This window comes from Gopherus flavomarginatus, chromosome 2 (assembly GCF_025201925.1).
Source record: "Gopherus flavomarginatus isolate rGopFla2 chromosome 2, rGopFla2.mat.asm, whole genome shotgun sequence".
NCBI lineage: Eukaryota > Metazoa > Chordata > Testudines > Testudinidae > Gopherus > Gopherus flavomarginatus.
Genome location: NC_066618.1, coordinates 44,292,039 through 44,306,648, shown reverse-complemented (window position 1 = coordinate 44,306,648; position 14,610 = coordinate 44,292,039). Strand labels below are relative to the sequence as shown.

The 14,610-nt window shown below is 44.9% G+C and overlaps 1 protein-coding gene across 2 annotated transcripts in view; it reads left to right on the top strand.

The window, feature by feature from the left end:
- SLC25A40 (solute carrier family 25 member 40) overlaps positions 1 to 14,610 on the top strand; it is a 101,218-nt gene that overhangs the window by 213 nt on the left and 86,395 nt on the right. For both annotated transcript variants that reach the window (XM_050939642.1, XM_050939641.1), the window contains exon 2: positions 6,376 to 6,497. In XM_050939642.1, the coding sequence (XP_050795599.1) occupies positions 6,401 to 6,497 (97 nt within the window). In that variant the 5' untranslated portion in view covers positions 6,376 to 6,400. The remainder of the gene's footprint in view (positions 1 to 6,375; positions 6,498 to 14,610) is intronic.

Sequence of the window (14,610 nt, the reverse complement as noted above, 5' to 3'; positions counted from 1 at the left end):
TGGTGCACGGGCAATGAGCGGGGGAGGCTGTGGGGGTGGTAGTCACTAGTGGGAATGGAGTGGGAGGGAGGAAGGAAGGGGCATGTAGTCACGAGTGGGGATTGTAGTCACTAGTGGGGGAGGGTGTGGGGCAGAAGAAGGAGCAGGAGTTGTAGTCACTAGTGGGGGAGGATGTGGGGCAGAAGGAGGAATGGAGGCTGTAGTCACTAGTGGGAAGGGAGGAGGTTGTAGTCACTAGTGGGGGAGGGCATGGGGGAAGGTGTGGGGGCTGTAGTCACTAATGGGGTGGGAGTGGGGGCTGTAGTCACTAATGGGGGAGGGTGTGGGGGAAGAAGGAATGGGGGCTGTAGTCACTAGTGGGGGCTGTCGTCACTAGTGGAGGATGGTGTGGGGGGATGAAAGGGGGCATAGTCACTAGTGGGGGGAAGGAGAGGGGGCTATAGTCACTAGTGGGGAATGATGTTGGGGGAAGGAGTGTGGATTGTAGTCACCAGTGTGGGGACATGGAGTCTGTGTGGGTAGAGTGGGAGGGGTGTGTGTGTAGAGACTGATGTTCCTAAAGGGGACTGTGTCTTGTGGGGTGAGATGAAGGAGCTTTTCTATGGGGAGAGCAAATTCTCTTCAGCCTGGGGTGTGAGCAGAAATCTGTAGGAGGACAGGATCTTGAGGAGGGGCTGATTATATCCCGTCAGTTTCAAGGACTGGAGTTTCTGAGGCCTTATCTTTACTGGGGGTGTATGTGTGTGTGTGCTCTTAACTAGAGTTAGCTAATTCAAGGGAAAATCCTAGTGAATTTGAGTTAGCTCACCCAAGTTAAGAGCACACCTTTTTCTCGGTGAAAGCCTATGGGGGCATGAATGATACCAGCCTTTTGGGGGTGACACATGGACTCTCTGGAGGTATATGAGGTTGTGAGAAGATCTGTTTAGACATAAAGGCTCTGAACCATTAGAGGTTGGGTTTGTTTATACTAGAAAGTTTTGCTGCTTTAACTATATTGATATAAAATGTGTATACTTTTCAGGAAGCAAGGTAAGCAATATTGATATAATTGTGCCCAGACTAGGGCTTATACTGTTTAACTACATTGGACAAGGCAAAAAAAATACCTGTATGAGACTGTAAGAACCTACAGTGCTGGAACCATAGGGATTCTGTGCTGCTGCATGGCTAGTGGAGGCTTAGACCTGGTGTACACTATGCTGTTAAACTGATTTTAACAGTGTTAAATCGATTTAACACTGCACCCGTCCACACTACACTGCTCTTTATATCGATTTAAAGGGCTCTTTAAGTCGACTTCTGTACTCCTACAAAACGAGAAGAGTAATGCTAAAATCGATATTACTATATCGGATTAGGGTTAATGTGGACGCAAATAGAAGTTATTGGCCTCATTATTTTACAGTAGCTACCCACAGTGCACCGCTCCAGAAATCGATGCTAGCCTTGGACCATGGATGCACACCACCGAATAAATGTGCCTAGTGTGGATGCGCACAATCGACTTTATAATATCTGTTTTATAAAATCGGTTTAAGCTAATTCGAATTTATCCTGTAGTGTAGACGTAGCCTTAGGCTAGGCTCCTACAGGATGACTCTCTGAGGCTGGGCTTGACAGGAAGCACTTCCCAGCAGTACTTGAGTGGTGGACTTTTGGAGCCCACTGATTGGCTAATACCAGTACTTAACCCAGGAAGCTAAGAGGGGAGGGCATCTGGGCAACAATGTGGACTGGCTGTCTCCTTCCCTCTACTCTAGACTCTGCTTGCACTAGACCCTTGACTCCAGCTTCTGACCCTGGTCTGTCCTTGGCTTTGCTCTTCGATTGCTGTTTGTAACCTGGTATCTGACCCTCATCTCCTGGTAACTTTCCCCTGCCTACATCCTGACTCTTAGTTTGTCCTCTGGCCTGTCTTGGACTCTGATATCCTGCTATTTGATTTGGCCCGACTCCTGCTCCGACCACTAGATCTGACCACTGTTGTCCAGTCGTGACACAAACATAGTTTTAGGGATTTAACTTTTCTCGTTTAGGTGAGGCCTAAGTAGAAAGATTGCTGAGATACTGTCAGTGAAAATGCTGTAAAAGAGGTTATATAAAATTTGATGACATAAGCGTTCCCATCTATTCCTGATGTATATGATTTTATGGCATCCCACGTCCCATTTTTATAATCTTATTATGCTCAAACCTTTTCCTGCCCTTCACCATTGTGCATGCATGCTGGCTTGTTGTGGTTTTTTTTGTTTTGTTTTGTTTTAAGAGTTGCTTATGATTAGTAGACTCCCTGCATTAACACAACCTTCAAAAAAAAACAATATTATAATTATATTTGAATAAGGAAAACAAAGAACAGGATCAACTTTGCAGATGGAAGAAAATAATTGCCAACAATGGTAAATCTACTGCTGTTTTGCAGTTATAGCTTTCTATGCAATTATATTTCATGAAGTGATAAGAATTCTGTTGAAACTTGAAATATATCATGTAATTAATGAATTGGACCAGAGGTTTGTTATAGTGCTTCATCAGTTCAAATGTATTTTTTCCTAGCAAATCCTGCTTTATTGCAACATGGTTGAGAATTTTTAAAAAAATCAGAAACTGAATGTTTATAAGGTAACCCCCTGCTTGCTCAAAATGGCACTATGTCCCCCTCTACTGGTGGCTAGGCACCCGAGAGAATGATGAGTCCGCTACAGCGTTGGCTAACAAATACCCCTGAGGGGATTCTGCACCAAAAAATTAAAAATTCTGAGTACAATATTTTAAAATTCTGCAAGTTTTATTTGTCAATAAATAAATGCAGAGGCTCCAGCATTGCAGTGCATGAAGGTGGGAGGTCACCTTGCAGCCTCCCCATCCCAGGGACACGAACTCAGTGATGAGGCTGCACCCAACCCTGATGCAGCACAAGGCGTGGGCCTGCCCCAGAAATGCCCTGTGGCCCTGCCCCTCTGCGCCAGGTGCACCAGGTGTAGGGCAGGCATGCTAGCTCAATCAGACAGGAGCCAAGTGGGGAGGATCTCAGTGTTGGGGGATCCAGGTGTGGGGTCAGAGGATTCTGTGTGGGACAATCAATGGGTGGTGTAGGTCTTGGGAGATCTGGATGCAGGGGAAACAAATAAATATGTGAGGAACATGAATTCTGCATGTGCGCAGTGGCGCAGAATTCGCCCAGGAGTAAACAGAGATGTCTTTTAGCTCATGAAGTAGAAGCTCATGTGTTTAGCTCCAGAGGGTCTCAGGTATAGTAACCCTTCTGCCAGGTACCAATGGCAGCAACAAGGACAACCTTCAATAAAACTATGGCGGGAGGAGGTCGGCTCTGGTCTGGGGGTGCAGGCTCTGGGGTCTGGCTGGGGGTGAGGGGTTTGGTGTGCAGGAGGGGGCTCTAGGTTTGGAAGGAGCTCATGGCTGGGGTTGGGGTGTGAGAGGGGATCAGAGCCCTGGGCTGGGGGTGCAGGCTCTGGAGTGGGGCCAAGGATGAGGGGTTTATGGTACAGGAAGGGGCTCCAGGTTTGGCTGGGGCAGGGCTTACCTCAGGCGGCTCCCGGGCAGCGAGGGTGCAAAGAAAGGCTTCCTACCAGTTCTGGTACCACGGCCTGCGCTTTACCCTGGAAGCGGCCAGCAGCAGGTTTGGATCCTTGGTGGAGGCATGTGGCTCTCACCCTCAGACACCACCTCTGTCCAATAGGAGTGTGGAGCTGATGCTTGGGGTGAGGGCAGTGCATGGAGCCCCGTGCGCCCCCTGTGCCTAGGAGCTCGACCTGCTGCTGGCTGCTTCTGGGGTACAGCACGGTGTCAGAACAGGTAGGGACTAGCCTGCCTTAGCTGGGCAGCACTGCCGATGGGACTTTTAATGGCTCGGTTGGTGGTGCTGGCCAGAGCCGCTGCGATCCAGTGCCTTACATTCTGTGACCCAGTACTGGCTCGCATCCCGCAGTTTGAAAATCACTGCTCTAGAAGAGTTTTAAAGAGATTTGTCTGCATCATGTAGCCAGTTAAGATTAGCTTTTATAATGGGGAGATTAAAGTCATTAGGTAGTAAAGACAAATAATAAAACACAGCATTTATCTAGAACCCTTTAAAATTTACAAGAACTTTGCAACATCAATAAAATAACAGCTGCATTAGTTATATGTACATTTAGTAAGACATGCCTTGACTTTTAGATCATACTTGTTCCACATACTATTCTTTGGACTAGTGGCTTTCCTGGCTCATGAGGACAGCCTGCTGGCTTCTTCTGGCTTTTGTTCAAGAAGTGAAAACTTGATGTCAACAATCTCATTAGCTATTGGTCAATACTGCATGTTCGATGTCTGGGTAAGATTATAGAGAAGTTTTTTATAAGAGAAGCCTGAGTACCCAGATGCCTCAGTTCTTTTTGAGTCTTTTCAGTCTGGGTACAGACCTGTATAAGGGGTAAAAACAGCCCTAATTGCATTGGTAGATGATCTCTTCCTGGTGATGGATAAAATGTCCATGCTGGTATTGTTAGATCTGTTAGCCATTGGTAGTGCTGACCATGAGGTATTATTGACTTGCTCTTGGATTGCAGTAGGGATGGATGTGTTGCTTTTGAATGGTTCCACCCTTTCCTTACAGATCACACCCAGAGAATGGTGTGGGGCAAGTGCTCTTCCTCCTTAAAGACAATGTTGTAACATTCTGCAGGAAAACATTACTCCTGGGGGAATTCTGCGCCACTGTGCGTGTGCAGAATTAATGTTCTCTGTAGATTTCTTTGCTTCCCCACAGAAAAATGATTTTCTGTCAGGGAAGCAAAGGGAAGATGCAAGAGCAGTCATGCACCCCTCCCTTGCTGCTCAGGTACATTGTTTCAGGCACCCGGAGCAGCCAGCAGAGAGGTAAATCATCACAGGGCTGGGCACTCCCCAGCCAGTGGCTCCTACCCTGAGCTGGGATCAGCTGCTAATCCCAGCTGGGCTGGAGGAAGGAGAGGAGAGGACTTCCTCTTTCCCTGCAAGGAGTGACTCGGGCTGTGTCAGACCCACCCCCAGAAACCTCCCCCAGCTGTAGGAACCTCAGCATCCTCCATGCTTCCTGCTCCCATCGCTCCTCAGCTCCCCTATCTGCCCAGCCCCCGTGCATCTGGACTTCCCATACCCAGACACCCCCACCAAGCCTCACCCCGTACACTCAGAGCCCCCATAGCCCTCTATAGCCTAACCTCATCCCATTGAACCTCATCCTCTGCCTCTGGAGCCCTCTGCACCCAGACTGCCTGCCTTCAGACCCCCCACCTCTGCACCCAGACCACCCCTTACTGAGCTGCTTGCACTCAGCCCCCCACTCTGATGAGCAACACACCCCTGCACCACCCTGAGCCCCCACACCACTGACCCCCAATTAGCTGCATGCAGATCCCCACTTAGCCCCACTCCCCCAGCACTCAGACCCCTTCACTGAGCCCCAACCACTTTCACCTGGAAGCCCCTGCAGAGTCCTATTGCACCTGGAACCCCCACCCACCAATGAGCCTCTGTGCATCCAGATCCCCCCACATCTAGACCCCCTACTGAGCTACCTGCACCCAGATTGTCCCCACAAAATCCCCTGACCCCACACCTGGATCCCCCCACACTGAGCCCCTCCACACTTGGATCTTGCCTGCCCCACACCTGGTGTGCCAAGCACAGAAGGCTAGGGCCTCCGGGTGTTTCTGGGGCAGGCCCAGGCCTTGTGCTGTGTCAGGGTCAGGTGCAGCCTCACCTCTGAGTTCGAGTCCCCGAAATGGGTGGTGGGGAGGCTGCAAGGTGATCTCCGACCTTTGTGCACTGTCATGCTGGAGCCTCTGCATGTATTTATTGACAAGTAAAACTTGAAGAATTTTAAAATATTGTGTGCAGCATTTTTAATTTTTTGGCTCAGAATTTGTAATTGTTTTGCCGCATAATGCCTTCAGGAGTAGAATGGTGTATCTTCTCCTTTTCAGCATGAGTGTGGTGTTGCTAGGATGGTTAGCAAAGAGATATGGCCTGCAGTGCTTTCAGAGTGCTGACAACATCCAGCAATTTCACTTGAACTAGCAAATGCTGCTGAGCACCTCGCTGGGGAAGATGTGGACATGGATTAGAGCCTCTTTATTTTTAATATTTAGAAGGTATTAAAAATCTACAGTTAACTATGCATCTGAGTTTTTTTGGTTTTAATTTTTATTTAAGTAAACTTAGATCTAATATTTTTTTCAGAACAAGCTGTAGAACAAATACATTTTCTAACTTTTACGATAGATAATGACTTGACAATATTGGTATGCAAACAGAAGACTAATATTTACACTTTTTTCTAATGATTTTTCCATAAGTTTTGAAAACAATCTCATTTCTGTTTCTTAATAGGTTGCTTTTCTGTGAGAGGGAAATTATGGGTTCTGAAGAGAATAACAATGAATTGTATAAAATAACCACTTCTCAGCAAGCAATTGCCTCTTGTTGTGGAGCTATTGTTACATCACTCTTGGGTAAGACAAAATATTGATCAAACTTAGCATAAAGTAAATCATAACTCTCTTTTGTTTAGACAATTTAAAAGATTTTTAAACATTTATTTTACATACGTTTATTCTGCTGTGCTATAGCGCAAGAAACTCTTTGATGTGTTCTCTATCAGCATTACTATTTAAGTATTTTGAACTCACAAATACTTTGGTCAGTTGGAGTCTTTCCAGTCTCTTAAAAAAATGTAGTCACTTCCAGAAATGGGAACAATTGTTATTAACTTTTATCATTGTTTCCCCTCCCTTACCGTGTAATGTCACAGAATAATTTACTTTTCTATCTATAATCAAAATGAGGCTAAACAAGTTTTGGTTCAGTAATTCCTACTTCTGAAACATGGATGACAGATAAGGGTCTCTGTTATAAGTGGTCTGTTTACTCTGCCAGTCTTCAATCCTGAAAGCACTGTGCATGTGAGTAATTTTACACACAAGTCATCCCTCTCAAGTTCAGTGTGGCTATTCACCCGCACAAGTGTTTGCAGGATCGGGAATTCAGCTATAATGAGCTTGAAAAGTGAATGTATTGAAGAATTTCTTTTTTGAGAAAAATAAATAATTATAAATTTTTAGAGGCACCATGATTTAGTGGACTGACCACAAAGCTAGAAAAAGATGACAGGAACTTTTAAACTGCTATCCCAATTCTGAGTTGCTGCATGGACTTGAGCATGTTCCAGCTGCATAATGAGGATAATTCCTGTCTTTTAGGAGACTTGTGGAGATTGATTAATTACTATAAAGTGCTTCAAAGCTGAAAAATATTATAAAATATAAAAGTGGTTTTGTTGGTAATAGTTTTGTGTTTTTGAATTCTCAGTTGAGTTGGCTGGAGGGAGAATCAGAGGGGGAAACAAAGGAAACTCTCCACCTATGTGGTTTGTGTGCACTTTTGTGTGGGTATGTCTTCACTAGCAACATTAAAGTGCTGCCACTGTAATTAAACATTAAAACTCTCCCAGTGCTACAAAAAAAAACCACCTCCATGAGGGGAGTAGCTATCAGCGTGTTTTTTTCACACGCCTGGCCGATAAAGTTGCAACGGTGTAAAGTGCCAGTGTAGACAAGCCCTGTGTGTTTTTAATTACAAGTTTCAATGGCATCCAGTAGTGAGGAGTACTTAGACCCAGGCCTGCAAACAGTTAAGCACAGGTGAAACTTTTTGTAAAGTTATGCATTTATTTAAAAATGTACAGGATCAGAAATGTACTTTCTGACTCTTGAAGATACTGAAGGTATTTGAAGCACTCTTGTTAATCCTTTGCTACTGGGTCCACCCCTGACAATTGATTAATTGTTTCTTCAGTGTCCATTTTCAAATACATGTAGCTTCTTTAGAGTAAATTGCAAGATTTGGGATTATTTTTCTTATTTTGAGATAATTTTTATTTTTTGCTGGCTACTGCTTCACTTCCTGTTTGGAGGCTTAGATTGATTGGCTTATGGGGGAGATGCCATGATTCTGAAGCTTAGTAAAGGAGTATGTATGTGTGTGCTCTGATAACCTGGGCATTCCCGTTATAAGAACTGCTCAAGAGAGACTATCAGGACTGCCCTTGATTGACAGTGTTGTTCTAAAACGGGATTTGCCAGCAGGAGTTGGCTTCTCTCATTTTGCAGCAGAGATGGAACGCTGACTTCCGCTATAACTAAGGCTCTCTGTATTCAGTGGGACCTGATTCTGCTGCAGCAATGCCTAAAATTCCTCAGCAACCGCTGCTGAATTACATGGCAGTATCAATTTATTCTGTTCCCTCTCCTCCACAGCAATACATGCAGCTGCATCTGATAGTTTAAAATATTAATTGGCATATAATATGTTGATTGATTATTTTAAAGGATGAATTTTTCACTATACTCTCCCTGCATCCCTGTGCTCTGCACAGTCCTTGGCTCCTGTGGTCTTCTGCAAGCAACACAGATCGGAACTTCCTTCCATTTTTGTGCAAGGGAAGGGACCAGTTTATAGCCTCCTTTAGCAGCTCATTTCCCTGGACCTTACTAGCTGCCCTGTTCTCCATGCTGCCCAGCTCATTAGTTTATGCTTCTGGTTCCCCCTGCTCCCTGGCTGTAAACTAGATTCCAACTCTGTGTGACTACATGAAACAGTTCTGATCACATTCACTGGTGCAACCCCCTTATGTGGACACTCTTTAATCTATTTAAAAGTGCCTAGTATTGATTTATCTTAATTTTGTGGGCTATTTGAAAATAGCTAAGGAAAACATATGAGCATCCATCACTTTATTTTTGTGCAAAGATCCCATGTGACATACTATATTTTTTTTCGAATAGAGCCTGAAATAATTAGCAGATGTTGTAGTTTGCAGGTATAAACTTCAATGCTATATGGTTGCTAAATGAATTGCTTCAACTTCAGTATTGTTTTTTACTCATTGACATGCTGGGGAAAATATTTTAGTTGAGCTGCAGAGAATTTTTTCTATTAATTGGGTTTGTGCCGCTTTTTGCTATATTATGATGTTTGAGGAAGGCCAAAATCAGATAGTGTATGATCTTCCTTGGATTTGCCAGAGGACCTTTTAGGAGCTATATGTATTATGAACTCTCACACCTTAGTTGAAGGGATGGATGTGTCTGGATTTTTAATAAAACCATTCTCCTCCCTCTCGCCCCCAACCTTCCCATGTACGTTAGGAATTGTAATTATACTAGGTGTTACATTTCTTGTTTAGCAAATAGTCTCACTAAAGATACCTTACCTTTTAGTTGTTCTGCTTTCAGACTGTTGGGGACCCCGGTGCCCCAATAATGGCAAGGTTCGTTGTCTGACCGCGAGAGTGACAGGCAACACCAGCAAAGTCTGAACAAAAGCTCTTTATTGAAGAGTGCACACGACAACAAAGAGCAAGCTCGTCTTCAAAAAGAACCAGCTTGCCTTCTTACAACTAATCATAAGGTTTTATAGACAGTTCCGTCGCGTCATTAATTATTCATTAGTAGTCCAATCCCCTTTTACTAATTACTAAAACCCAAACCTTATTATGTTTAAAACTAATTGATTAAGATAAATAATACTGCCTAAACAATTACTACAAACAAGAATGATATAATTTATATGAGTAATAATGCCTTAACAATCGCAGGTAAGCAAGAATGTGAGGGAGTCAGAAAGAAACAGAGAACAGAAACAGGGAGTTTTGCCATTGTTCGTAACACAGTACATCTGGTATCATGCCAGGAATGCCGTTCCTTTTATCTCATGGATGCCTAACTCTGTGAGAGACAGGCAACTCCCGGGCGTTTTCCACTTATGAATTACCCAGAAGCCTCTGTTAGTCTGACTTTATTCAGGTTGGCATAACTGGCTTTGTGATACATTTTCAGTTAGGCCTAACAAGACCTTGTCTGCATTGAGGAACTGTTAACCAATGGGGATTTTTTGTGTGTGTGTAAATTTCTCAACATAGATATGATCTGGGTCTCCTCAGATGTCATATTTCACGTCTCCTCCAGTCACGGTAGCTTTCAGCAGTATATAAACTTGAATTTCTAACGTGCAAAGAAAGCTGATTTTTTTTTTAAAAAGGCCAGTCCCTCACATACCTGCATCTAAATGCATTGTAAAGAAGCAAAGGAGAGCACAAGTCTGCTTTTTTTACTTTGCAGATTGCCATTAAAATCAATTAATGAAATAGACAAGTATACCCTAGCATGCTGTGGGTACTGTGTTGCTCTGATAATATGTACAATTGCTTAATTGGCACATACTGTTTCCACCGTGGTATGCCATTTAAATGATTTTGCTCTGCTGTTTTGTACAAATTCAGCAGTACAGCTTAATGGCACACGCCTCTTTGATTGAGTTTTGAATAATGGCCATGCTCTTCTAAACATTTTGTATCAAGGCAAAGGCAGAGGGATAGCTGGTCACCTACAAGCCACATAGGATATTAGCTATTCTTAGGCCAGCAAAACATCTGTTAAACAGCTTCTCTGTTTTCTCTAGCTGATGCCTTGTGTGACATTCTATATCTTGGGGAAACGCCCTGTAAACCCCATGTTCCTCATTTATATATATTTGTGATCCTGCCTGTTGCAGGGGGGCAACAGTTGGGGTTCGTTTGCCCGGTGTGCGTATCCCCAGTGACCACACCGGAGTGGAGAAGCAAGTGTCTTTATTTGAGTCAAATAAGGTGCAAGGAGATATAAAATCTCAGATCATGCGCGAATCTTTATCCTTTTCCCCACCTTATATACCCCACTTGTTTACAAAGATGCTCACAGGTGCCACAATTCATCATTTACAATTCATTAACTACCGGATCTTTTAATTAACTATATCCTTAACCCAGACTACTGACCCCCCCCCCCTTTGATCGATTACATCTTGTACCATAAACAAAAGAACACAAGAAAATGACAAATGATTACATGTACTCATGCTAACTTTAAAGGAACATATTGTTTAGCTCGAAAGGCAGTCGTAGGCCTGAGAATGTAAACTTCTGACCCCACGCCATATTGCCAGTTACCTGGAGCCCTGCACCCCTCAACAATCCCCCCTTTGAGAATACTCAAAGGCCTTTCGTTGAGTTTTCTCATATTCATTACTTAGAATAAGGTCAAAGGGCAAGCCACCTGATGTTGGCAGCGAGACTGCCCTAAGGGGGTACATTTCTGTTGGCTGACGGAGGGCAGACAGACAACTTTTACAACAAGGCACTCCTAACTGCAGACCACAGCAGAAGAGCAAACCAGTTGCTATCACTACTAGCAGGGAGGTAAAAATGCTTTTAAGCCACCCAAACCAATTACCAAAACCCAAAGAACCCCACCAATCATTGTCACTATTTTGCGTTATGTGAGTGACAATGTCATGCAACTTAGCTAGTCTATTTTTAATGCTTTGGCTGTGATCAGAAAGGTTAAAGCAACAGAGACCTTTAAATTCCTCACAGCCATGATTATGCCTTAAGAGGAGGTAATCTATTGCAGCGCGATTTTGGAGTACCCCTTCTCGGACCCCTGTGAGTTCCAAGGCCAAGTCAGAGATTAAAGTGGAAGTTAGATTAATGGACCTGGCAAGGGCACAGGCCACTTTAGCAAGCTAGAGCTCTGCATCTAAGGCCAGGCTTGGGACTCCGACCAATGAAGTAGCAAGGGCTATGGCCTGAGATTTAGACACCAAGTTTACCTTAGAATCACATGTTTCGTCCAGAGGCAGGCCACGCCAAGCCCTCCGGGCTCAGGTAGGTCTAGGTGTCTTTAAAACTAGAGCATGGCCAGGGACAACCCCCATGGTTAATCGTCCGAGAGAACAAGGGCCTCCCGAACTGTTCTAAAAGGGCCCACCAGTTATTTTCTGGGGAGCGGAAGGATAAAGGGGCCAGCTGTCCAGAAACAGTAGACACCCATACAAGTATTAAAAACATGGCCAAATTAGAGTGATTTGCGTTTAAACAATAACTTGAGTCCCAAATCTTCCGATTCTCTGGTTCCGGTAGGCTGAACCGTCCACTGCTTAGTGTCTGGATTCTGCGGTGGAGGTACAGCTTTTAGTCAGGAGTAGTGAATCCAGCTTTTGTGTCCCTCTACTTTAGCTGCCGTGTGGGACACCAGTAAGACAAGATAGGGTCCTTCCCACTTTTCCAGGAGGTGTTCGTCCTTCCAGGTACGGACAAGGACGAAATCACCTGGCTGTAGGGAATGGACAGGTGCATCCAAAGGGAGTGGCTGAGAGTCCTTAATGTACCTGTAAAAAGAACATAAAACAGCAGACAGAGAACACATATACTGAGACAAATATCCACACCCAGCCTCCCATTCCCCTAGCAGGATCGGGGTACCATTCATAGGCCATGCCCTTCCAAACATAATCTCGAAGGGGCTTAAACCAGTTCTACCCTTAGGAAGAGCCCGAATGCAAAGTAAAACCAAGGGTAGGGCATCAGGCCATTTTAAAGATGCTTCCTGACATATTTTGACTAGGTGCCTCTTAAGTGTCTGATTAGTGCGCTCTACCACTCCACTGGCCTGTGGCCTCCAAGGGGTGTGAAGTTTCCAGTTGAGCTGGAGGATATCCGAGACATTCTGGACAATTTTTGAGGTGAAGTGTGTTCCCTGGTCAGACTCCATCCATCGAGGCAGGCCAAATCTAGGAAAAATCTCTTTAACAGTTTAAGAGCCACAGTCTTAGCAGTGTTCCTCGGTTAATACTATGATCCTTCTTTTGATGAGCCTGTAGTGCATTACTGCTACCTTTAAGGGGAGTTGTACGGCCTCCAAAAGCCGAAGAATTTGCAACCCGTGCTTGACCGGAGAGCCCTGAGCCATCAGTAATTCCCTTTGTTTCCACAGACCTGCATGGGCATGTAGCACACCAAAAGCATATTTAGAGTCCATGAAGATATTAACTCTTTTCCCTTTTGACAATTCAAGCGCACGAGTTAAAGCCACTATTTCAGCTAGCTGGGCTGAGGTCCCGGGGGGGCAGGCTTTTTGCCTCCACAGTTTCATGGAGAGACACAACAGCATAGCCCACCCTTCTAAGTCCATTTTCAACAGTGCTACTGCCATCCGTGTACCACTCATAGTCTGCGTTAAGGAGAGGTCGATCTTCCAAATCCTGACAGCTGGAATACTGGGCATCTATAACTTCCAAGCAGTCATGTTCTTGGCCCTCTGTTTCTGGCAGCAAGGTGGCTGGGTTAAGGGAGGGGCAAGCCTGCAGGGTAACTTCGGGGTTCTCTAAGAGCTTAGCCTGATACCAGGCTACCCGAGCTTGAGTGAGCCAGAGACCCCCCTTTGTGTCCAGTAAGACTTGTACCATGTGTGGAGTGTATACTTGCACAGCCCCCCCACCCCCCCAAAGTCAGTTTCTCTGCTTCCTCTAACACCAGAGCTGTAGCTGCAACTGCCCGTAAGCATGCCGGCCACCCCTTAGCAACCTGATCCAATTGTTTGGAGAAATAAGCCACTGGACGTTTCCAAGAGCCCAATAACTGTGTAAGTACTCCCAGGGCCACCCCTTTTCTTTCATGTACATACAATTGAAAGGGCTTAGAAAGATCGGGCAGACCCAGGGCTGGGGCTTCCATCAATTTTCTTTTTATTAAGGTAAAGGCATTATTCGCCTCTGTTGTCCAGTAAAATGGTTCCTGATCGGTCCCTTTAACACATTCATACAGTGGCTTAGCTAGTAGTCCAAACTCTGGAATCCATAGGCGGCAAAATCCTGCCATTCCCAGGAATGCTCTGAGCTGCTTGCGATTCCGGGGAGTAGAGACTAGACAAATAGCTTCAAGCCTCCCCCTTGAGAGCTGGCATTCCCCTTGTCTGATCTGGAAGCCTAGGTAACGTACTTCGAGGAGGGCAATTTGGGCTTTATTTCTTGACACGCGATACCCCCGCAGCCCGAGAAAGTTTAAAAGACTTACGGTTGCCTGGAGACATACTTCCAGTCCCACTGCTGCTATTAATAAATCATCAACGTACTGCAGGAGAAGGACTTTGTTCATATTTTTCCAAGTCCCGAGATAAAGCTTGACCGAAGAGATTAAATCTTTGTGCCAGCACCGTCCATCACAGCTACCTTTTATTCCTGTTTGTGTCTTCCCATTCGAAGGAGAAAATTTCCTGGGACTGTATGTCCACCAGAATCGTGAAAAAGGCATCCTTTAAATCAAGAACTGAGAAATATGAATACTGTCCCCCCACAGAGGCTAGCAGCGTGTATGGTTTGGGCACCAGGGGGTGTAGAGTCTTAACCCGCTCGTTGACGGCTCTTAAGTCCTGCACCAATCGATAACTGCCGTCCGGTTTCTGGACTGGTAAAATAGGGGTATTCCAAGCTGAGTGACACTCCTGTAATACCCCACACTGCAGGAATTTATCTATAATTTTCTGTAATTCCTCCCTGGCCTCCTTCTAAGCATCAAGACTTTGCTCATATCTTCGTTCTGCTTCTGCCCGTGCCTTAGCTAAAACCTGGTTTCACTCCACTTCAGAGAGGAGTGTTCACAGAAGTACCTGGCAGTCATCCCAGTCAGGTTTATGACTAACCAGACAGCCTTCAAAAACTGAAATAAATCAGGAGGGGTTGGTAGAGAATTCC